Raw genomic sequence first — 22,500 nt, forward strand, 5'->3', positions numbered from 1 at the left:
TCACTGAATCTCCCCTGGCCCAAAGCATGAAATCACTTCACATAACTCCAGCTCACCTCTCTCTATACAACACTGGAAAGAAAGCCGACTCTAGATATTTGAATTAACACAGAAGAACAGAGACTCACATCACTTAAATGAGAAGGTGATAAAAGCAATGATGCAATTCAGACAAGAGGGGATTTTTAGCTAAGTTTCTTACAGTTCACCCTGCAGTCCAGCATGAAGATGATATACAGTTGCTCTATTGGTCCAGTCTTGCAGAAAAGTTTACGAAGCAGCGTGACACACAGGTGCTGGAACTAGGGGTGCTGCTGCAGCCCCTGGATTGAAGTGGATTCCATTATCTACAGGGTTTACAGTTTGGGTCAATGGCTCTCAGCACCCCCACTCTAAAAAGCGTTCCAGCACTCCGGTATGACCGGCTGCTTATCTGTACAAGGAGTATCCTATTTCAAATCTGCATCTATAGCATCCAACTATCTGTGAGAACAGGCTGGGAGGGAAAAGAAAAGGGAATTCCAAGTAATCCAACCCCACCACCAAAATTACAACAGAACTTTTCCCTTTTTTTGTCAAGAATATTTCTGTACAAAAGTGTTTTGTAATCTAATACTGTCTGAACGCTCTCAGCTTCTTCCAAACCACTCTAGCGCCAGGCCATTAACACTCACCATGGGGAGGGTATATTTAGGTACTTCCACATATTTCTTGTACTGTCACTTGTTACCTCCCTGGGGAAATTCCTTTGCAGGTTCAGACCCTGCCTAGGCACCATAGAGAGACCAGGGTGAGCACAGTACTGTGATGACCTTGAGATTTTTTATCCATGGTGCTATTGTAAATGTTCCTGAAAAGAAACAGACTTTCCTGGGTGTGGATCTCATTGTCTGAGGGCGGGGCCATCTCTTCCAGTCCTGTTGCCAGAACTCGTTGCTAATGAGGTTTAATTAGTATCACTTGGACACAATACAAATAAAGAATTTCTTTCATAGCTAATCTTTGTTGTTTGTGATTCCGGAGCCTGCACAATCACATCCACCCTGACTTCCACCCCCACAGCCTCCGCCAATGCATTCAGAGCTGGAATCAAAGCATTGCTCCAGGCTCTTTCGAAAGGGTTTGGAACTGGGGGACGCACCCCCCCACACACCAGGTGGGACCTCAAAGAGACTTAACAGCAGGGTGGTGGAAGCTGTAGCTTGGAGCTGAGAGCAAAAGGGTACCAGCACCCCACTCCATCAGACAATGGCCCCTGCCCAGAAGTCAAAAGTTTACTGACTTCTATCTTCTTTGGAGCAAGGTTTCTGTTGTCATCTCCATTTGAGTTTGTCCCCACTCCACATTGAAACTGTCTCTGTAGCTAGCTCTTGAGCAAGGGGAGAATTTCACTCTTCCCAGCAATGGGTCAATCTCATGTTTTTCTTGTGCAAAGAGCTCCAGGAAGAAACAAGAACCTGATTGTGAAATGGCACAAGACAAGGGGACAAATATTGGCACCAGGCACCTCTTTCTCTGCTCCCCCCTCCCCTTCCCCCAGGAGTGAGATGTTAAATACCAGCCTGACACAGCCCTGGGCATTCAGACCTGCCTCCTGAGACAACACCATGAAGTCACTGGGTGTCTTCTTCATGGGGCTCCTCACCCTCTGGATGGTGCCGCCGTCTTGGTCTGGCACAATCTTACCCATGCAACAAATCCCCAGAGGTAAGTGCTGAGAACAGCCTCTGCCAGCTCTACCCAAGGGGCAGCGGGCAGCAGGCTCCTGTCCCATGGGAGGGCAGAGAGCAGGGGCTCTTCAGGCAGTAGGGAGTGGTCCGCTCCCCAGACAGCACTAACAGGGCTGCTCTCTTTACTGACACTCAGCACCCGACGTTCTGGGATCACAACTGCTCCTGCACCAGGGAAAGGAAATGTCCTTGTGCCCTGATATGAGCCCAAAGGCCACCTCACTAGCAGGCTCTGTTCGGGATTTTATACCATTCAGATACTGAGCCTGAGAAGGCACAGAGACCACGGAGTGAGGGTCGATGCAGTCGGTGCCGAAGTTGCAGTTTCTCAATGTGAATTTCATTAGCTTGGTTTGGTCTGAGCCTGCTGGGCCACTGAGGGGTTTCGTTGTGGAAAGCTTCACAGCCGGACACCCCAATGCATTTCCGTGTAGCCTCAGTCAAATCCCCACCTGATGTAAAATGAAGTCGACAGAGCTACACTGGTTTGCCCCAGCTAAGGCGCTGGCCCCGCCTTTACTGAGCAACGCAGCAAACTCCCATTTTGAGTGGTCGGAACCTGCAGGCTCTGAGGAGTTGCAGCCAGAGCAGCACAGGCCGTTCTCATGAGAAACAGCAGCCGAGCCCACTCCAGGCTGGGAATTAAAGGTGTAATTAAACAGCACGGCTGGGTAGCAGGGGTCTGGAATTACAGTGTCCAGAGGATTTGGCTAGAGACCTGTCTGGGTCCTTTCCCTCCCCAATTCTCACTTCCACATGGTGAGGCTTCAGTCACTCACCCCTCAGCCACAGGGGGCCCGATTCCCCCTGCCATGCCCCTTTTGTAGTCTTGTGCTTCTTCCTCCATGCTGACATGGCAGCATTTTACACCTGCCTTGCAGAGCTGTGAATGACACATGAGGTGCCTGGAAGGGGAGGATTAGGCCCAGAATAATTCAGTAGAGGCCTTTCAACCGACAGCAGAATTTCACAGAGTCCAGACTGGTCCTACCACAGTCTGCACTGTGCCTGATGGCAGGTGCCTCTCACTGGAGCTCAGCATGCTGCCCGGCATTACAAGGTGGTGTTTATACCGTGCTCCTCTTTCTTGCAGAGAAATCTGGGATCTGCCCAGTGATCACTTTTCGGTGCAAGAGGTTAAATCCCCCAGATCGTTGTCAATCAGACAGACAGTGTGCTGGGGCAGAGAAGTGCTGTGACACCAGCTGTGGACTGGGCTGTGTTCTACCTCTGCAAGGTACCTGCCTCATTGTTTATAGTCTGTGGTTCTTGGTTCCCCAGGGAGCTCTCACCCTGTTGCTGCTGAGCCAGGGACAGTATTTCAGCCTTTAGTAGGCAGAGATGTTCATGCCAGGGGCTTAGTCTGATGCAGTGAAACCTAGGACCTGCCCAGATATCAAGAATACCTGTCCCAGGGTAGATCCTCCTAATGAGTGTGTGATTAGGATCCCGAGTGCCCCAGCACTACAAAGTGCTGCATGTCCACCTGTACAAAGGCTTGCCGTCCGCCCAACCATGGAACCCCGCAGGGCCAGTATTTCCAAACCTACCACCTTGCTTTGCAGTGAGATCATCACTCCTTGCCCTAGCCCATCGGGGACGGGGAGGGCAGGAGTGTGCTGTGTGACCCAAGCAGGCCTCTCCCATCTCCCTCACTTTGACAGGCGCCACTCATTTTAGTCCCAATGGTGCCTGTCTGTCCCTGCTCCTTGTTGTTGAAAGTTATTTGCAATGAGGAGTGATGGCACTGGGGTTACAGAGAGAGTCACTGGCATTAAGGGGATGAAGCCCACAGAACTGCAGCTGTCCTGCAGGAATCATTTGCATGTGTCCATCCTCTTAGGTCTTGGCAGGGTGAGAGATACAAGGGGACTGGAGCTGAGCACTCAGCAGGCAGAGATCAGTGCCTGGAGCCTGGCTATTATCCTGTTATAGAAGGTTGTTTATCCTGCCATCTCCTCTCTTGCAGAGAAACCCGGGACTTGCCCAGTGGTTACTGTACGGTGTCTTAAGGCAGATCCTCCCAACAGTTGTGATCATGACCGCCAATGTCCGGGGCCAAAGAAATGCTGTGAAACTAGCTGTGGGAGACGTTGCATCCTGCTTCAGAGAGGTACTGGTCTCAGTGTAACTGGGTCACCTTTATCCTGATGATAGGAGGCTGCAGCTAAATGTATCTGGGGACCTCAGCCCAGTTCAGTCATTTTTGTGATCTCCAGGTGTTGGGTTTTCAGTCACTGGACCCCAGAGTTCACAGAGCATTTGGGCAGAAGCTTTTCAGATAACGGAGAACTCTAGTTAACATTAGGTGCCACCACCCACCTGCACTTATTATCCCAGCTTCCAGTGCAGAGGGTTGCTTACACTATGATCTTCCTGTGCTACAGAGAAACCTGGCATCTGTCCAGCAGTCAGTATAAGGTGCCTCTCATGGTATCCTCCTAATGCAGTGTGTACAGGACAGTCAGTGTCCAGAAAATGATCTCCAGGTATTGGGTTTTCAGTCACTGGACTGCAGAGTTCACAGAGCATTTTGGCAGTAGCTTCTCAGATAACGGAGAACTCTCTGGCCGAGCCACCGTCAGTGTCTGGTATGATGTCCCCTCTTAGCAATAGGGTGACCATATGTCCCATTTTGGCAGGGATAGTCCCGACTCTTTTGGCAAAACTTGGTATTTGTCCGGTTTGCTCTTGCCAGCTGATGATCAGTTGGCAAGAGCAAACAGGATAAATGCCCAGCTTTGCCAAAAAAGACAGGTGTGCCTCCCTGGTGGTGGGGTGGGGAGGAACAGTCATGCGGGGGGAGGGGGGGCAGCAGCAATGCTAGGCTCCAGGTGGAGGGCCTCAGGCTGTCTGTCTCAGCCTGTGGGGCTCAGGCCAGCCCTGCATGCGAGGGGGGACGGAGTCTCAGGTTAGCCCTGCACGGTGTCCTGTTTTCCCCTTTGGGAACTATGGTCACGGTACTTATTGACAAACCAGAGGAGTTCAGATTCAGGGAAAAACAACTGACAGGATCGGGGGCTGGCTGAGGAGGAAGAGGTAGAAAGTGCAAAATCCACAGAGCGTGGCTAGGAGATCACTCAGTGAGGATGGGACCTCTCTGCAGATACTCACAGGGTGTGGGCCCCAAGGGAGGCGAGGACACAGTTAGGGTGTCACATGGGATGAGGGGTGGCTAATGGGGTGAGATGAAGATCAGGAAGTTTTCGGGTGAACTTTAGAAGAATCTTCCTGGCTGTGGGATGTATCAGGCTGTGACGAGTCTCCCAAGGAGAGGTGGGAAGCCCCAGGGCCAGTCCCAAGGGAAGGGAAACAGGATGGTCATCATAGGTGCTGTACCTAAGTGCCATTCCGCTTTTTTTATTTTTTTGGCTCTGCTGATTGGCTGGGGGGGGAGGGGGCATTGGGTGAGCTGGGGGACAGGAAGTGCTGAAAGTATTTCTTCTCTGGCCAGAAAAATGGCTAAGGCCACTGCTGGAAAGCCCTATTGCTTGGGACAATTAAATAAGTCTGGACACATCTCTGGTCAATAAACAATCCTGCCCTGCCCGGGTGGTCTGAGTTAGAATGGGCCTTACAGGGATTTTCTGTCTCTAGGATTCTGAACTTTTCCTGTAGTAGAGACAGGTAAGTGCTGACAGCTCCTGCCCCAGCCCCAGCCAACAGCCCAGGGCACCAGACTCCCAGAGGACAGAGAGCACCGATGGGCACATGTTGCTCAGCTGGTTGCAGGGTGGGTCCCAGTTCTTATTGTCCCTCCATGGCAACAGACAGAGAGGCCCCACTCAGTGAGCTGCAGTGAAAGGGCTGCTCCCTTTAGTCACCTCCTTGACTTTGTGCTTCCCACAGGGTGGAGCATGACCTGTCAATCAAACTGAAAGGCATCTGTGACAGTATTTAACCCCTTCCAGGTGGCAGCTGGATCTGGGAGCTCTGGTCCCCGGCATCAGCCTGGGAAATGCACCTAGACAGCAGGGTGGAAGCGGGGGGTGTTCACGGGTTATACTGCATTTCTCTTCAATGGACAACTTGTCTGTTTCACCTCCACAAGGTGTTAACATGTGGAGAACGCAGAGGCAAATACAACTACAGAGAGCTGACACACAAGTACTGAAGCTATGCCACCCTCACCTGCTACTTGCAGCATAACACACACTGCAGCCTGCAATAACCACATGTTCTCTGAATTATTATTATTATTTCAGTAGATATCTTGGGGGACCCTTTGTGCTGGGTGTTGCACAGATTTCATTGTCCCTGTCCCAAGTAGCTTTGCTAGAAAATTTGCAGCTATCTTCTCTTACAGGGAAACCTGGAACCTGTCCAGATGTCACCTTTAAGTGCGCCGTGTACAATCCCCCAAATCGCTGCCACTCTGACCACCAGTGTCCAAGATTCAAGAAGTGCTGTGAGACTTTCTGCGGGAGGGCCTGTGTTTATCCTAAGGGACATGGTAAAGGTACCAGCCTGATCCTCTCTTTGGGCTCTGGACTGAGATCACTCCCTGCTCCAGCTGAGCTGCAGGGCACCTATGGGAAAGGGCATTTCAACCCATGGCTTCCAGCCGAGATTAGCTCTGATCAGAGCTACCTCTGGAGGCCTCACCATTCTGGTTGACTAGGGAACAGGCTGGGTACTTGGCACTTTCCTACACGCCTTTGTATGAATATGACTCTGTGGTGTCACAAGATAATAAGAGTTGGGTCCACCTGGGAAACAGGCAGAGGGGATCTGGAGGGATTCAGTTTGAGAAGCTGCACTGGGAAATCTATGCAATGGTGTGTCTGGGGCCAGAAAAGGGGAAGGTGACATTATTGATTGGGTTTGTGGTCCAGTGCCCAGGCTGTCCTTAGATAACACCTCCCCTTGCCCCACCCACAAGCCTCATCCAGGATCTAGAGAGGAAGTGATGTTGCGTGTTTTGCTCTTTACAGAAGAGTCACAAAATGAATGCGCACCATGGGCACCATGAGGACCAATAACTGTGTTTGCTAATGACATACAGTGTGCCAGGCCTAGCTACATACACCCATGGCAGCTCTGGCAGGGTTCTGGGCGCTTCTCAGACATACACGCAACTAAAGGGCTTGCAAACAATTTAAAGGAATACTACCCAATTCCTGTCGACCACAAGTGGAAGAGGCAGGGAGATGATACGAGGACGCTCCCTTGGTCTGGGAATGGGAGATTAATGCTCTCTCATCCCTGCTCCGTGGAGATAGGAACAGGGTCAGAAGGGGCTGCATGGGGAGATACTAACATGGAGAGCTTCCTCTGCCAAGCAAGTTAGCTCGGGATTCAGTGCGATCTGAAGGGCAGGAAGTTTGAGCCCCCCTCCCCTACACATCCATAGGGTAACTAGGCTTTGGGGATACTGTGCCCCTTCTTGGGGTCCATTGATTTGGCAGGTGGACATCTCCCCCCCGGTATCCCAGGCTGGGAGAAGGTCATGGCAGCTGCAGGGCTGGGTTGGACCAAAGTGGGTTGTGTTCATGGGAGCTGGGGCCGAACCAGAGGCTGGGTTTGCACAGCCCACGATTTCCTGTTGAACCCACTGATCATTTTCCCTTTCTCCAGCATAACTTCCTGTGGCCCGAGGGTGTTCCCAGGCCAGGAGCAGCCGTGACACCAGCTCGATGTGCCTGGCCTCGCTGGGGTCCCACAGACCTGCCCTAGGAAATCAGCTTGCACAATGCCTGCATAGCGCCTGCACTCTTAATCTGTCTCGTCTTTAGCACCAACCATGCCACATTGTCACCTGTCAGCAGGGGCGGCTCTAGGCACCAGCAAAACAAGCTGGTGCCTAGGGCGGCCAAATCTAGGGAGTATTCCCTGCCGCCGAGGGGGGGCGGGAGGCTGGGCCGGCGGACCTGCCGCAGTCATGCCTGCGGGAGGTCCACCGGAGCCCCGGGATGACCGGACCTGCCGCAGGCATGACTGCGGAGGGGGCGCTCGTCCCGCGGCTCAGCTGGACCTCCCGCAGGCATGACTGCGGCAGCTCAAGCGGAGCCGCCGCGTCCGCAAACCGTCCGCAGCCGCGGGGGGTACAGCCGAGCCACGCGGGCCCAGCGGACCCTCCGCAGTCATGCCCGCGGGAGGTCCGCTGCTCCCGCGGCTCCGGGGCGCCTCCCGCGCATGACTGCTTGGGGCGGCCAAAACGCTAGAGCCGCCCCTGCCTGTCAGGGGGCTGCCATGGAATTTCAGATTCTGCCTGCCTAGCACAGAGAGGACTGGGCTGAGGCCTCATCCCGTGAGGGACCTGAGGAGTGTGATTCACAGTCCCTGTGCAGCGGCTCTTTCTCTTTAGTCAAGGGGAGGCTTTGGGGGGAGCTGAGGGTCTCTTTCTTCTTGCCCTGACTCTATATAATTTGGTGTCCTGATCCTGGCACCTCGTGCACTGTAACAAATAAAGAAGCTTGTTCACATAGCAGTTTGTAACCTGTGATTCTGGTCACTCCAGCTCCTCCTCCACCTGCAGGTTCCTCCCCTCACTGCCTCTGCTGCTTCTGACTCATTGATCAGGCACATCCGGACCTGGCCTCAGCTCTTCTCCCTGGTTCCTTGATGGGGGCTCAGATGTCTCCTGTCTCTGTGTGTGAGGGGGATTCTACCCCGGATGCCACTTCTCCGTCCCCCCGTCCCCCTCCAGTGAGCTCGGAGACAGGATCCTAACACTGGTCCGGGCTCTTTCCCCAGGAAGCAGCCGCTGTTGGTTTGGGATATTGATCCGCCTCTTTCTAAGAAAGCCTTTGGGACCCTTAAAACAAGGCGAAGAGGCTCCGAGTGACAGCAGCGTCCCGGCCCCCCCGAGCGTCTTTCCAACACAGGGCAAGGGGAGCTGCCCCTCACAGGGTGGGCTAGAAGCCACTTCGCTAATGAACGGAGTCCCCATCCCAGGGCCTTGGAATGATGCACTGAGGTTGGGGTTGGCAGATGTGCCACGGAGCTGCAGGGCTGCCCCATTCTGCCCTGCGCTATAACCACCAGCCTCAAAACCCTACCCTAGCACTGCCAGCCCACTAGTGCCAATGAGTCCAAGAACTGTCCACTCAGAATGAGCTAGGATCATCCCAGGTGCCAGCTGCCTCCCTGACTGCAGGGGTACAAGGAGCCATAATGGGGGAGTATCTGTATTGACCCATCAAATCTGCGTCAGGACTCTGGGTAGGGTGACCAGACAGCAAGTGTGAAAAATCAGGACAGGGGTGGAGGGGTAATAGGAGCCTATATAAGAAAAAGACCCCAAAGTCGGGACTGTCCCTATAAAATCGGGACATCTGGTCACCCTAACTCCGGGCAGCAAGGGAAGGGGAAGCTTCTAGGTGGCAGGTCTCCAGGGAGAGCAGGGGGACAGGAAGTGGAGTTTGAGGGATAACACGCTTTCCCTGGCCTCTGGAACCAGCTAGAGCGAATGGCCCAGGATAGAAGACTCTGGAGATCTGTGGTTGGCGGCCCATACTCCGGTTGGGGTGACGGGCATGAATGAATGAATGAATGAACGAAGTTCCTGGGTCAGTGATGGAAGAAAGTGACCACTTGTCATTAGTTACGGTTGTCACAAGAGACATGGGAGTGGGGCTCTAGATCAGGGGTAGGCAACCGATGGCACGCGTGCTGAAAGCGGCACGCAAGCTGATTGTCAGCGGCACTCACACTGCCCGGGTCCTGGCCACCGCTCCGGGGGGCTCTGCATTTTAATTTAATTTTAAATTAAGCTTCTTAAAACATTTTAAAAATCTTATTTACTTTACATACAATAGTTTAGTTATATATTATAGACTTATTGAAAGAGACCTTCTAAAAATGTTAAAATGTATGACTGGCACACGAAACCTTAAATTAGGGTGAATAAATGAAGACTCAGCACACCACTTCTGAAAGGTTGCCAACCCCTGCTCTAGATGTTACTTGGGAGCCCTGCAGTGCAGCTGCTCCCAAATAAAGCATGCAGAGATGACAATACGTGCTAACTACTTATGCTAAACAATCTGCTCCACTTTGCATTTTGCTGTGACTCTGGGAGTTCCTTTCCCAGACCAGAAGAAGAGCTTTGTGTAGCTCAAAAGCTTGTCTCTTTCACCAACAGAAACGGGTCCAATCAAAGATATCACGTCACCCATCTTGTCTCCCACATAAAGCAGATATTTCAGCTCCATCCTGCCCTCTTGATGCTGGCAGTGGATTCTGTTGTATATGATTCTTGTAATAGCCCCAAGTAATACTGCTTGGATGGAGCCATTCAGTGAACAAGAGTCTCTGGGCTCTTTTGGCTGTTCCATTTCAGGAGCTGTGTTTAGTTGCATGAATAATGCCCAGACGTGTGTCCTACTGGTGCTGTACTGGTAACTGCCTGTCAAAGGGCAGCAGAGCCCCTAGAACTGGAGATCCAGCGGGGTCCCCTTTTCACATTCCAAAGCTCTCCATGGCATATGCAGCCACTTTCTAAAGAAAATGCAAGACGCTGATTTCCACCCAGCACCCAGAAAAGCAGCCTCTTTAGAGGTTCCTGCATCCACCTATGCTTGTGAGTTTCCTTCCTTTTTGTCTCTGCTGCGATCATTAGGCCAGACTCATTCCTACTCTAGCACAAAGAACAGCACCACTAATGTGCTGGTCGCAGTGGACGAGCCAGGACCTGGGGATTTGGTGCTCAGGCCTCCCACCCCAGAGAAGATCCCATCAGGCACCAGAGGCTAATGAGCTCACAGGGAGGAGCAAAAACTTCAGCAGAGAGATGTATCCCGGGGGGCTGCCCCAGCAGATAGCAGAGCCTACCGTTAAGAGGTTGCAGGTCCCCAGACATCTTCTGGAGGTGGACTCTGCTTAGGGAAGGAGCAATGTGACCAATCTTGCTGGATTTGTATAAATCTGGCACACTCTCCTGGGGCTAGTTCTGTTGCCCCTTTGGCCAAGCAGTAACCGAATTGAGGGCCTGACAGGGTGGTTTCGGTTTAGATTTGAAATTGATGATCCAGATTTGGGGTATTTTATTTGTGTCATTTCTTTACTTCAAAATGTACCCAAAGCCTGATGCCCTGATCTGTGATAAGAAGACAGTACGAGCAGGCAGCCTTCTTTTGGAGAAATCCCAGGTACAGCACCCTGGAGCTTATTGCACAAGAAAAACATGAAATTGACACATTGGTGGGAGGTGGGGAACCAGCCTGGGGGGCATTGGTTGGGGCTGTACCAGGGGCTGGGTTTGTACAAAGCAGGATTTCCATTTGGCCCCTCAGATCAATTTCCCTTTCTCTAGCATAACTTCCTGCTTCACAGATGGGCTGGAGGTGTCCCCAGGAGCAGCCATGACACCAACTCAAGGAGGTCAGCTTTGCCGGGGTCCACGGGCCAGCCCTCAGAAATCACCCTGCACAAGGCCAGCTCAGAGACACGGTGATCTAGGCTCCCTAATGGGCATGGGGAGAGGTGCCAGACATTTTGGAGGAGCTGAGGGTGGGGCGGTTCTCTGATCTGCGACCTTGTGGGGGCCATCTCACACTCTCCACCTCCCTCCTTCAGCATCTGTCACACACACTCTCTCTCCAGGGTATTGCCTGTAGGCTCTGACCCTACCCAGGCAGCTCAGAGAGAACAGGGGAAGGCCTCCTGCAGGGCTGCTCTTTAGCAGTCTGATTCGCAATCCCTTTCCTAGGGCTCAGGGATTAGGGGAACTCTTTAGTTGGTGCTGGGTGGCAGCAGGGATCTCTTTATTCCTTTTCTCTCTCACTCTGTGTAATGGGGCTTTGGCCATTGTAGCACATAAAGACACTGGCTCACGCAGCAGCTTTGTGGGTCAGGTGATTTGTGCCTGTTTCTGTTTGCAGGTTCCTCCCCACTCCTCTTCCCAGACTCTCTCTCCTTCCCCAGCTTGGGCATCAGGCGGATCCTGACAGCACACTCCCAGCTGGGAATGGTGTGACTGAAAAATCTCCAGTAGGTTCCAATTCTCCCTGCTGGGAGCTCTGTTGTCTCCTGGGCAGGAATTCTCCAGCTGATGCTGCGTCTCAGCCCCCACTGAGCTCAGGATCCATAACAGACTATTGTTGGGCGCTCTTTAGCCAGGGTTTCGGATGGAGCAGGGGAAGAGCAGCCTGCATTGGTCTGGGATTGCTTGGGTGCCCTCTGAAAATGTAGTGAGCAAGCTCAGCCCCACTCCCTCCCTCCCCAAGTGCAACTTTTCACATGTTCAGCAAGAGCACAACTCAAAGATGAGCTGAAGAGGCCTGAGTAATGAGCTGAGTCCTTGTCCCAGGGCCCCTGAGTGCAGCACTGAGACTGGTAGATATGCCACTGGGCTGACTAACTGTCCATCCCACCCTGCCCCAGGGCACTAAGCATTGCCAGCCTCAGAACCTCATGGGGTAGAAGAGGGTAAGCAGGGTGCTGTCAGAGCAGAGAGGGCCAGCAGTGTGCATGTATTTAATGTTGAGCCTGAGCTGATCAGACACAAGCTGGAGGCGGCAGCATCCTCTCAACAGAGAGTGGAGCAGGTGGCAGACAACTGAAAAAAAAGAGATTAATGATTTTTTAAATTAATGATTTATAAACCACTGGCGATTCTTTGGGGTCTGACCACGGAATGCCCAGGGTTCGCAATGCTGTGATAGATGGAGCCCTGCAGGCCTGCCACTGGAACTAAAGCAGAGGTTTTCATCTCCCTCAGGCATTATCATCACTCCCAGCCAGCTGTGGAGTTTGGTGTGTATTACTGTGGGAAAGGCCCTTTAATAGAGATGGTGAGAAGGATCCAGGCTACTGAACAGGAGAGCCTAGGGCTCTTTGAGTTGTTCCATTTGAGGAGCTGCTTTTAGCCATCTGAATAATGCCCAGGAGGCAGCAGGGCACCAAGAGCCAGAGAGGCTAAAGGATCTGATTGCCCTAGAGGTCTCTGGGAGTTATTTGGCTCCTTTCTAAAGGAAACAAAAAAACCCCAAACCCAACACCAAGCCACCCAGCACTTGGAAAAGGAGACCTCCGGTAACAAGGGGGTGCTTTTCCCCAGCTTGCTAAAGACTCCCCACCACATCCAGACTCTTTTTCGTGCAGACTTGTTGCCCAAACTTAGGTCAAATCAAAGAAGAAGCAGTTCCTCAACTCCCCCTACAGCTCCCACCATTTTGCCCCACCCTTTTAGTTCCCAGCTTTTTTCCACCTTCCCCCATCCCAGACAACTCAGACAGTTGTAGATGTCCAGGACCCCCTGCTCCCAGGAAGCACAAGCCCTACAGTCACTCTCACAACCTGACCCTCACTACATCTTGCATTTGCTAAGCCCAGGTGCCCCCTTTTAAAGCTCAGATAGGGTCAGCTGACCAGTCACAGCTGCAGCAGCCCTGCTCCCTCTTAAAGGCCCAGTGTTACCCTATAACACCATGGTAGAGGCACCTGCACTCGCTGATGCTTGGCTGTCCCCGTCCCATTAGACTCTGCTGTGATCATTATGCCAGTAGCGGCACTACACCATGCACTGTAAGCAGTACTCCAGCCGTGGCAGGGGGATATTGGTGGGCAGGACTCTCACCCCAGAAAAGACCACCTTAACCATTGGAGAGGAGGGAGTTACCAGGAGGGATCACCTGCCCAGAACTGCAGCAGGGCAAAGTGAGTGGAGTGGCTGCCCCAGCCAATACTGAGCCTGGGGCTGGAAGACACCCTAAAACCTCCTGAGACAAAGAGCTGGGCTGTGCTGAGCTGAGGAGCGGGGATGGCCAGACTCACTGGGTTTGCATGAACCTGCGGTTCTCTGCAGGGGTTAGTTCTCACTTCACAAACCCAAAGCACCAAGTGACACGGACAGCCTGTGAGCTGAGAGCAAAGAGGTCCCTGCAGCCCTCAGCATCAGACAAAGGCCCCTGCCCAGAAGTCAATAGTTTACTGACTTCTATCTTGTCTGGAGCCAGGTTTCTGTTGCAGCATCTCTCACAGGTCCCCTCCATGTGAGTTTGCCCCCACTCACATTTAAACTGTCTCTGCAGCTGGCTCTTGAGCAAGGGGAGAATTCCACTCTTTCCAGCAATCTCAGGTTTTTCTTGTGCAAAGAGTTGCAGGAAGACACAAGAACCTGGTTGTGAAATGGCACAAGACAAGGGGACAAATATTGGCATCGATCCAGGCATCTCCTTCTCTGCTCTCTTCTCCTCCCTCCCTCCTGGAGTGAATTTTTTAAATACCAGCCTGACTCAGCTCTGGGCATTCAGACCTACCTCCAGAGACACCACCATGAAGCCACTGGGCATCTTCCTCTTTGTGGGGCTCCTCAGCCTTTGGGCCAAGTTGGTAGGATGTCCCCTCTTAGTGACAAACTGGAGGAGTTCAGAGAAAAGCAACTCAAACAATCAGGAGGCGGGAGACAGGGTGAGGTGGAAAGCGCTAAATCCATAGAGCACATAGATCCATCCCCACTGAGCTTCGTGCACGACTCTCGTGAGCCCAAGGAATGCCAGGGCACAATTAGAGTATGACATGGGGGAGCTGAGTGGGGTGAAATGGAAATTCCAGGGTGAACATTAAGACACTCCTTCTGGCTGTGAGAGGTAACAGACTGTGATGAGTCGCCCAAGAAAAGGGGTGGGAACTGTCTGGTTTGGGACATTTAACACTAGACTGGACGCATCTCTGGTCAATGTAGAATAAGGAACAATCCTGCCCTGCCCGGGTGGTCTGGGTTAGAAGGGGCCTTACAGAGATTTTCTGTCTCTAGGATTCTGAACTTTTCCTGTAGTAGAGACAGGTAAGTGCTGACAGCTCCTGCCCCAGCCCCAGCCAACAGCCCAGGGCACCAGACTCCCAGAGGACAGAGAGCACCGATGGGCACATGTTGCTCAGCTGGTTGCAGGGTGGGTCCCAGTTCTTATTGTCCCTCCATGGCAGCAGCCAGGTAGGCCCCACTCAGTGAGCTGCAGTGAAAGGGCTGCTCCCTTTAGTCACCTCCTTGACTTTGTGCTTCCCACAGGGTGGAGCATGACCTGTCAATCAAACTGAAAGGCATCTGTGACAGTATTTAACCCCTTCAAGGTGCGATCATGTTGGGTTTAGAAAGGAAATGCCGCTGGCAGCTGGATCCGGGAGCTCTGGTCCCCGGCATCAGCCTGGGAAATACACCTAGACAGCAAGGTGGAAGCGGGGGGTGTTCACGGGTTATACTGCATTTCTCTTCAATGGACAACTTGTCTGCTTCACCTCCACAAGGTGTTAACAAGCCTGTGGAGAACGCAGAGGCAAATACAACTACAGCTAGCTGACACACAAGTGCTGAAGCTATGTCCCCCTCACCAGCATAACACACACAAATAACCACAAGGCTTCTGAATCATTATTTCAATAGGTATTTTGGGGGACCCTTTGTGCTGGGTGCTGCACAGACTGCATGAATATTATGCGGTGCTAGAAAATTTGTTTATGCAGCGATCTTCTCTTGCAGGGAAACCTGAAACCTGTCTTGCCTTCATCTTTAAGTGCGCTATGTACAATCCCCCAAATCGCTGCCCCTCTGACCACCAGCATCCAGGATTGAAGAAGTGCTGTGAGACTTTCTGCGGGAGGAAATGTGCTTATTCTAGGGGATATGAAGGTGCCAACCTAATATATTAGTTAGATTTCCTTTCTCGGGGCTCTGTGCCGAGATCACTCCCTGCTCCCACTGAGCTGCAGGGGGGTATGGGAAAGGGCATTTCAAGCCCTGGCTGCCAGCAGAGATCACAGCACTGATCAGACCTGACCTCCAGAGGCCTGTACCAGGGGCTGGGTTTTTACAGGATTTCCTCTTGGCCCTCTGAACACTTCCCCTTTTTCCAGTAACTTCCGGTGCACTAGATGGGCCAAGAGTGACCCCAGGAACAGCCGACAGATGGATTAAGTTTTCCTGGGGCCCTGGGCCAGAGCAAGCAGGGGACCCCTCCCCACCCCTTCCACTTGTGGCCCTGCCCACAGCCTCATCCCATTCCACCCAGGGTCCTCCCCACTCCATCCTCCCCACTGTAGCTGTCATAGGTTTCACCCCCACTTGGAGCTGTTGGGTTCCAAATGGGGGACCCCATCCCCACCCCCCCTAAATCCAGGGGTAGGTCCCTTTTGCTGCCACCACCTGGTCGAATACGTGGGGCACCGACACCCCCCTCCTCCTCCCCTCCTCCACGTTCCCTGGGGAAATAATCATCAATCAAGAGAGAGAGAGAACCTCCTCTCTCTCCTCTGAGAGATCATAAGCTTCAGTCAGAGAGAAGAGAGCCCCCCCCCCCCCCCCCATCCACAGTAGATTTAATTAAATCTTTTAAAAAAGAAGAATTTAAAAGAAAAAAAGAAAAAAAAAATAGAATCTGTCTGAGTCCAAGTTGACACATAATCTTATAAAATTAATCTATTCTGGAGAGAGAGATCTCTCTCAAATAAAAAATAAAAATAGAATTAGAAATAAATATAATCAACACACAACACACAACACATTGGATACAGGATTATTAGATGAGGACACACTTCTAATACTACTCACTATCTTGACTAGAAGAAAAAAAGAAAGAAAGAAAAAACTTGTAGAGACTTGATTAAAACATCTGGACCCTTGTAACTCCAACAAACTAAGAACAACACACACACAACAAAGAAGAAAAAATCCCCCTCCTCCTTCCTTTCTCTCTTGGTCAGGTCCTCAGGTGGTCAGGGTTCACTAGGTAGGTAGTGTGTTAACCCCTTACTAACCTTTAACCCTTAACTAACTATTCATGACAGTAGCCCTGCAAACGCTTTTGCTCCTTTCTGCCCCACACCCTGCCATCCCAAGACTGGAGAAGCTCTGTCCCCACTCCACAGCCCTGGGGCACATCGGGGAGTCAGAGCTTCCTCAAGTCCCAGGGCCACAGCAGGGGTTGGGTGCTGGGGCTTCTCCCACCTCGCCCGCCCGGCGCTGCTTCCGAGGAGTTGGGTCAGAGTGCGGGGACTTCCCCTACCCAACTTGCCCAGTGGCCAGGGCTCTGGGCTTCTGCCGCCCAGTGGCGGATTTTTTCCAAGGCCACCCAGTTTGTCGGGGCCCCTGGGCATGGGCCCCGTAGGCCCAGTGGCTAATCCACCGCTGGAGCAGGTGTGACACCAGCTCTAGGAAATCATCCAGCACAACCCTGTTCAGAGACACAAGGATCCTGGCTTGCAAAGGGGCAGGGGAGGGAGTCTCATGAACTCCTTGGGTATTTGAGAAGGGCTCTTTGATCTGGCACCTTGGGGGAATGTCTCTGGCAGAAGACACTATGCTCTGTCCCTTTGTCTCCTGCTTTTCATCACACCTACACCCATCCCTCATCAGGGGAAAATCTCTGTACGTCAGACCCTGCCTGGGCAGTACAGAGGGAGTGGAGAGGCCTCACCTTTTAATGCTGCTGAGCAGTATGATTCACAATCCCTCTCTTGTGACTCTCCCTGCCAGGGAATGGGATTAGGGGAAATTAATGGGTGGGGCTGGGAATCTCTTTATTCTCTCACCCTCCCTGTAGTGGGGCTTGGCTGGCATCCCCCACACTGTAGCAAATAAAGCAGGGGTGGCCAACCTGTGGCCCGTAGCCACATGCGGCTCTTCAGAAGTTAATATGCAGCTCCTTGTAAAGGCACCAACTCTGGGGCTGGAGCTACAGGTGCCAACTTTCCAATGTGCCGGGAGGTGCTCACTCCTCACCCCCTGGCTCTGCCACAGGCCCTGCCCCCACTCCACTCCTTCCCGCCCCCTCCCCTGAGCCTGCCGTGCTCTAGCTCCTCCCCCCCCCCCCAACCTCCTGCATGCCATGAAACAGCTGATCGGGAGGTGCGGGGAGGGAGGGGGAGGCGCTGATTGGCGGGGCTGCCAGTGGGTGGGAGGCGCTGGGCGTGGGAGCTGATGGAGGGCTGCTGACGTATTACTGTGGCTCTTTGGCAATGTACATTAGTAAATTCTGGCTCCTTCTCAGACTCAGGTTGGCCACTCCTGAAATAAGGACACTTGTTCATGCAGCAGCTATGTCTTTTGATATTCAGGTGACTAGAAAGCCGGCAATTGCTTCACATCCCCGCTTCTCTGTTGCCTTTTGCTGCTGACAGTGGATGCTGATGTATCTTACTCTTGTATCGGCCCCCAGTAAAGCCTGAGCAATGGTTACATGTCAATGGAGAGGAGGCTCTGGGAGGTTTTTGGATCTTTCCATTAGAGAAGCTGCATTGAAGAGTGTGAAGAATCCTCCCCAGGCGAGAGCTGGTTGTTGGTGCTGGACTGGTAGCCAGAGGGCAGCAGAGCTTTGGCCTGCAGCACTGATTCTTTCTAAGGAAGCAAAAGAAACAGATTCTCTAAATTGCTATTAGATGGGGCCTGGGATAGTTGCCCCAATGTCTGGGTGAGTGATTGTTTGGCCTCGGTAATAAATCTAGCTGGTCACAAGAATAGCCCATTTCAATCCAGCGCTGTGATGCACACAGTTTGCCCGACAGAGATGGTATCTTGGGGTGGGCAGAGCCCATGGAGGGGACATCCCATCCAACTGAAAGGCAAACTGATAAAAGGAAATACTTTTGCATACAATATATAAGTATTGGAGCTCACCGTCACAATGTACCACTGAGGCCAAGAGCTTAGCAGGACTCAGAAAATGACTGGACAACATTTATCTAGGTGCTCAGAGCATCCACAGATACATTAGGGTAAAATCTACAGAAGAGATAAAATCTCTCATGCTCCAGGGCAAAGAACAAATCCCTAACTGCCTAAGGTTAGTAAGAAACTTCCCTTATGGGTGGGTTATTCCTTAGTTACCTACAATTGTTGAAAAATTGGAGACAGTTCAGAAAAGAACCACAAGATTTATTCAAAAGGATGGAAACAATGCCCTTTACTGAGAGACTGAAGGAGCTCAATCTGTTTAGTTATCAAAGAGATCAAGAGGTAATTTGATCACAGTCTATTAAAACCTTCACAGGGAGAAAATACTGGGTACTAAGGGTTCTTTAATCTAGCGGAGGAAGGCAGACTAAGAATCAATGGCCTGAAGCTGAACACAGCCAAACCAAATTAGAAATTAGACTGTTTTTTGTTTTAAATCATTGACGGTGATTAATCACTGGAACAAAATACGAAGAGAAGTGGTGGATTCTCCGTCTCGTGAGGTCTTCAGATCATGACTAGAGGTCTTTCTGGAAGGGATGCTTTAGCCAGCCACAAATGATTGGGCTCAGTACAGGAGTAACTGGGTGAAATTATCCAGTCTGGCTTATGCAGGAGGACAAACTAGATGTTGTAATGGTCCCTTCTGACCTTGGAATCTACAGGCTTTCTCACGCCTCCTTCTGGATGTTCCCCAGGTCTGATCCAGCAGGACAATTCCTATGATGGTTGAGGGTAGCTAGGTATCATTTGCAAACAGCTGATAACTGTTCATAGATCACAGAATTCTCTTCTCTCTCAGGAGTGGCTATTAAACTGGCATTTCCGTGCTGCTGGTTAATGATAGCATTGCAATTCTGCTTTGTTAATAAGATTAAATGACTAAGAGGTTTGATTAAGCACAGAATTCCAGGCCTGGGATGCATCTTTGCTGATAACGCTCTGTGTCACTAGACAATCCAAAATGAATGTTAACATGCTAAGCCAAGCGTTTCATTTGCATCACAGGAGATAAGCTTATGTCAGCGCTGCAGCTAGACTTCCCTCTGGAAAACAGGCACCCCAGGCTGAAAATTGCTGCCGGAGGTCTTAGAATATGGAGACTTCACGGAGCAGGTCTTCAACTGGTGTAAATCAGTTCAAATCGGCTTTAAGGGAGCTATGCTGACTCAATCTGGAGTTTTGCTGATTTACACCTATTGAAGAACTGGCCCAAGGTCCTCAGATGAGACTGAGTCTCTGAATGTTTCCAGGCACAGGGACACATGATCTTGGGCCATGCTGTGGTTTTCAGCCATGGAACGGCCTCCTTTTAAACAATGCTCTATCTCAGGATGTGGGGACTGATCTGAACTGCTGGGCAGCTTTCAGCATGGATGGCCCTACCACCACAATCATCCACTCGCCTTCCAGCTGGTGGGTGTGGCCAGTTTAAATGTAGTCACTCCTGGAAGTGGGAAGACACAAAGTGATTTGCACGATAGCATCAATGGCCAGCCCTGTGATATTAGTACTGAAAGCACCACCCCTTCCAGGGGGCATCCTCCAGAAGAGGAGGGAGGCCCATTCGTGAGATAGTTTGGGAGGGAAGTTTGCACTGCCACTGCCCATGCAACAAAGGCCGTTGGTTTCCTGAGTTCTCAACCCAGCCCCTTTCACCGCCAGGGCATTTCTGTGAAAAGAACCCAAAAAGCTCCACAACTGCCTGATCAAACCAAGCTCTCCAGAGCAGGAAGCTACAACTGATTTCCAACCAACTGCCTCTGCTGTTCAGGCCCATTGTGGTTTTGTGTATGAACTATTATAATCTAATAAATGAACTGAGGTGACTCATTCACACTGAGTCCTAAGGATGAACTGGACTCATGAGCTTAGAGATAAGAGCCTAACCTGCCCAGGTTAGCCACTGGGGCCAGCTAAGTGTATTAACAGTGCAATGCCTCCATCTCTTCAGGGAGCCCCATTGCTTGGCATGTTTAAAACTCTGCATGGAACACTAACATGTCGAACAATCCAGCATTGGTGGTTACAGGATTTATGAGTCTTTTCCATCTCTATTTTCTATGATCCTCTGAGGTATGATTAGGAAATGGCCCTGGTATTTCGCCTGGGAGCCATTTCTGATTCGTGATATTATCTCTACATTTCCTGTCCCCTCGCTCTGATCTGCCATTTCTTGTTTCTTATCATTTTAATGAGAGTTCTAGAAATGGAATCGCTCGAGGTAACACTGAGACCATTTACAATCGTAGCTGTCTTAACAAATCCCACTGCTTCACCTCCCTGGAAGCAGCTTCCTTCCTCAGTCCTCTACCTTTTCAACAACTTCCTGCTACCTCACTGGGTCTGATACTACCATTAGCCAATGGGGAGCCAGCACAGGGCTGGGCAGTTCCTTAACAGCTGTTTATGCTCATTCACACCCCTACCTGCAGCTAAAGCTCTCTCTCGCCTTTGCATCTGGTGGGCCAGAGCTGGAGAATCCACTGAAATGAACACACAGAAGATAAAAGAATGAGGAGTGCTTGTGGCACCTTAGAGACTAACACATTTATTTGGGCATAAGCTTTCGTGGGCTGAAACCCACTTCATAGGATGCATCCAGTGGGAAATACAGTAGGAAGCTATATATACACAGAGAACATGAAAAAATCATACTAGTAAGTGACATTTCAACAGCACTGTTCAACCCAAAGGCCTCCAGATCACCAATGCTCAGAGTAAGGAGAGAATTCCACTATCCCCACTTCCAAACACATGACAGGAATACAGCAGAAAACAAGTCTAGTGGCATCATTAAGACTCAAAGGGCCCATCTACACAGCAAAAAAAGAGCCAGGTCACTGAGTCTCATAGCCTGAGTCAACTGATTTGGGCTTATGGGGCTAAAAATAGCACCATAGAGGTTCGGGCTCAGGCTGAAGCCCGGGCATTGAGATGCAGCGAGGCAGGGAGGGTCTTGGAGTCCAGGCTTCAGTCTGAGCTCTGAGCCCTACGCTGCTATTTTTAGCCCCACAGCGCAAGCCCGAGTCATTGACTCCAGATTCAGACTCTCTGTCACAGGATTGTTGGGTTTTTGCTGTGTAAACGTACCATGACAAGCCTTCTTCAAACACACATGGTGCAGCTCCAGGGCACAGAAATCCAGATCATAAGGGTTTTATTACTAAAGCCCCTGCCTGGGAGCTGCACAAACAATTCAAAACATCCAGACCAAAGAGATGCAAACATCCATTAACCCTTCACAACATATAATAACTCACCACATAGCCAGATATGAACAGTGCTGTAGGAGAGGGATGGACAGTCTGGGACTTGAATATGCCTCAAACGCCTCATCATCTTTCCATTCATCATGGCTCAGTAAAGATAAAGTTTGTCTGCACGTCAGCCCCCATCACTGTAGGTAGCCTCCTCTTTGTTCTGATGACAATGTGGAACCTTGACATACATGAATCTATGGACACCACAGGGTCCTGTCAGAATGAACATTCTTTATAGGTATTCCACAGGCACCATCTCCTCCTCCTCCTCCAAACACGGCGCCCCGCAGTAGGCCACATTGGCAAGAGCCCAGGAGCTTGAGGGACACAATGGATTGGAATGGAATGGAGCAGACGTCACCCCATCCATATTCTCATGGAAGAGCAGAGGCTGTGACCCAGATTCTCAAATGTATTTAGGTGCCTGACTCTCACTGGGAAAGAGGCACCTAAATATCTCTGAGGATCTGTGGCTACTGGTCCCAGGCAATGGCTACCTGGGTTGCTCAGATCAAATAGGCGGCTTGTATGCTGCCATCTGCAGTCTCAGCACAGATTATTAGAGAGAAGAATGGCCACAGTGCTGGCCTCTAAAGGTGAGCCAGAGGAGCCTCACTAGCCCCAAGGAGTTTGGCAGACAATCACTAACATGACGTGGCTCTCCAGCTAAGCCCCAAATCCTACCGTTCCCAATGTCACCATTGCTGGGTGGGCCGGGATGAGCCTGGGGTAGAAAAAGGACACCAGAGAGAATGTAGGAGTAGTGGTATGTCAGCATTTAGCTTTCATCATCATCATGCCCTTAGTCCAATCCCCCCATAAATTCTCTTACCTCTCAGGCAAGTCCACTGTTTCACAGGGAGACAGGCCACAGTCTGTACCCAACTGTCCCCACACT

General features: G+C 51.3%; 1 protein-coding gene and 2 long non-coding RNA genes across 4 annotated transcripts; 1 reads left to right on the top strand and 2 right to left on the bottom strand.

Annotated features, from left to right (window-relative positions):
* Positions 1–1,515: 1,515 nt before the first annotated feature.
* Positions 1,516–7,567, top strand: LOC120379810 (antileukoproteinase-like). Of its 2 annotated transcripts, none has more exons than XM_039497338.1 (5): positions 1,516–1,707; positions 2,824–2,967; positions 3,700–3,843; positions 6,037–6,183; positions 7,308–7,567. In XM_039497338.1, the coding sequence occupies exons 1-5, from the start codon at positions 1,608–1,610 to the stop codon at positions 7,310–7,312; spliced, it is 540 nt and encodes a 179-aa protein (XP_039353272.1). In that variant the 5' UTR covers positions 1,516–1,607; the 3' UTR covers positions 7,313–7,567. The 2 variants fall into 2 exon arrangements, with proteins under 2 accessions (XP_039353272.1, XP_039353271.1); XM_039497337.1 differs by having other exon boundaries at positions 1,519–1,707; positions 6,037–6,189.
* Positions 7,568–10,880: 3,313 nt separating this feature from the next.
* On the bottom strand, positions 10,881–14,014 carry LOC120380963. Its single transcript, XR_005587893.1, has 3 exons — positions 13,934–14,014; positions 13,687–13,791; positions 10,881–12,231 (listed from the first exon to the last, which is right to left on the bottom strand). It is a non-coding gene; the product is annotated as an uncharacterized LOC120380963 (long non-coding RNA).
* Positions 14,015–17,572: 3,558 nt separating this feature from the next.
* Positions 17,573–21,894, bottom strand: LOC120380962. The gene is made up of 3 exons (XR_005587892.1): positions 21,603–21,894; positions 20,769–20,825; positions 17,573–18,003 (listed from the first exon to the last, which is right to left on the bottom strand). It is a non-coding gene; the product is annotated as an uncharacterized LOC120380962 (long non-coding RNA).
* Between the last annotated feature and the right edge of the window lie 606 nt (positions 21,895–22,500).

Source organism: Mauremys reevesii, linkage group 13 (genome assembly GCF_016161935.1).
Source record: "Mauremys reevesii isolate NIE-2019 linkage group 13, ASM1616193v1, whole genome shotgun sequence".
Taxonomy (NCBI): Eukaryota; Metazoa; Chordata; order Testudines; family Geoemydidae; genus Mauremys; species Mauremys reevesii.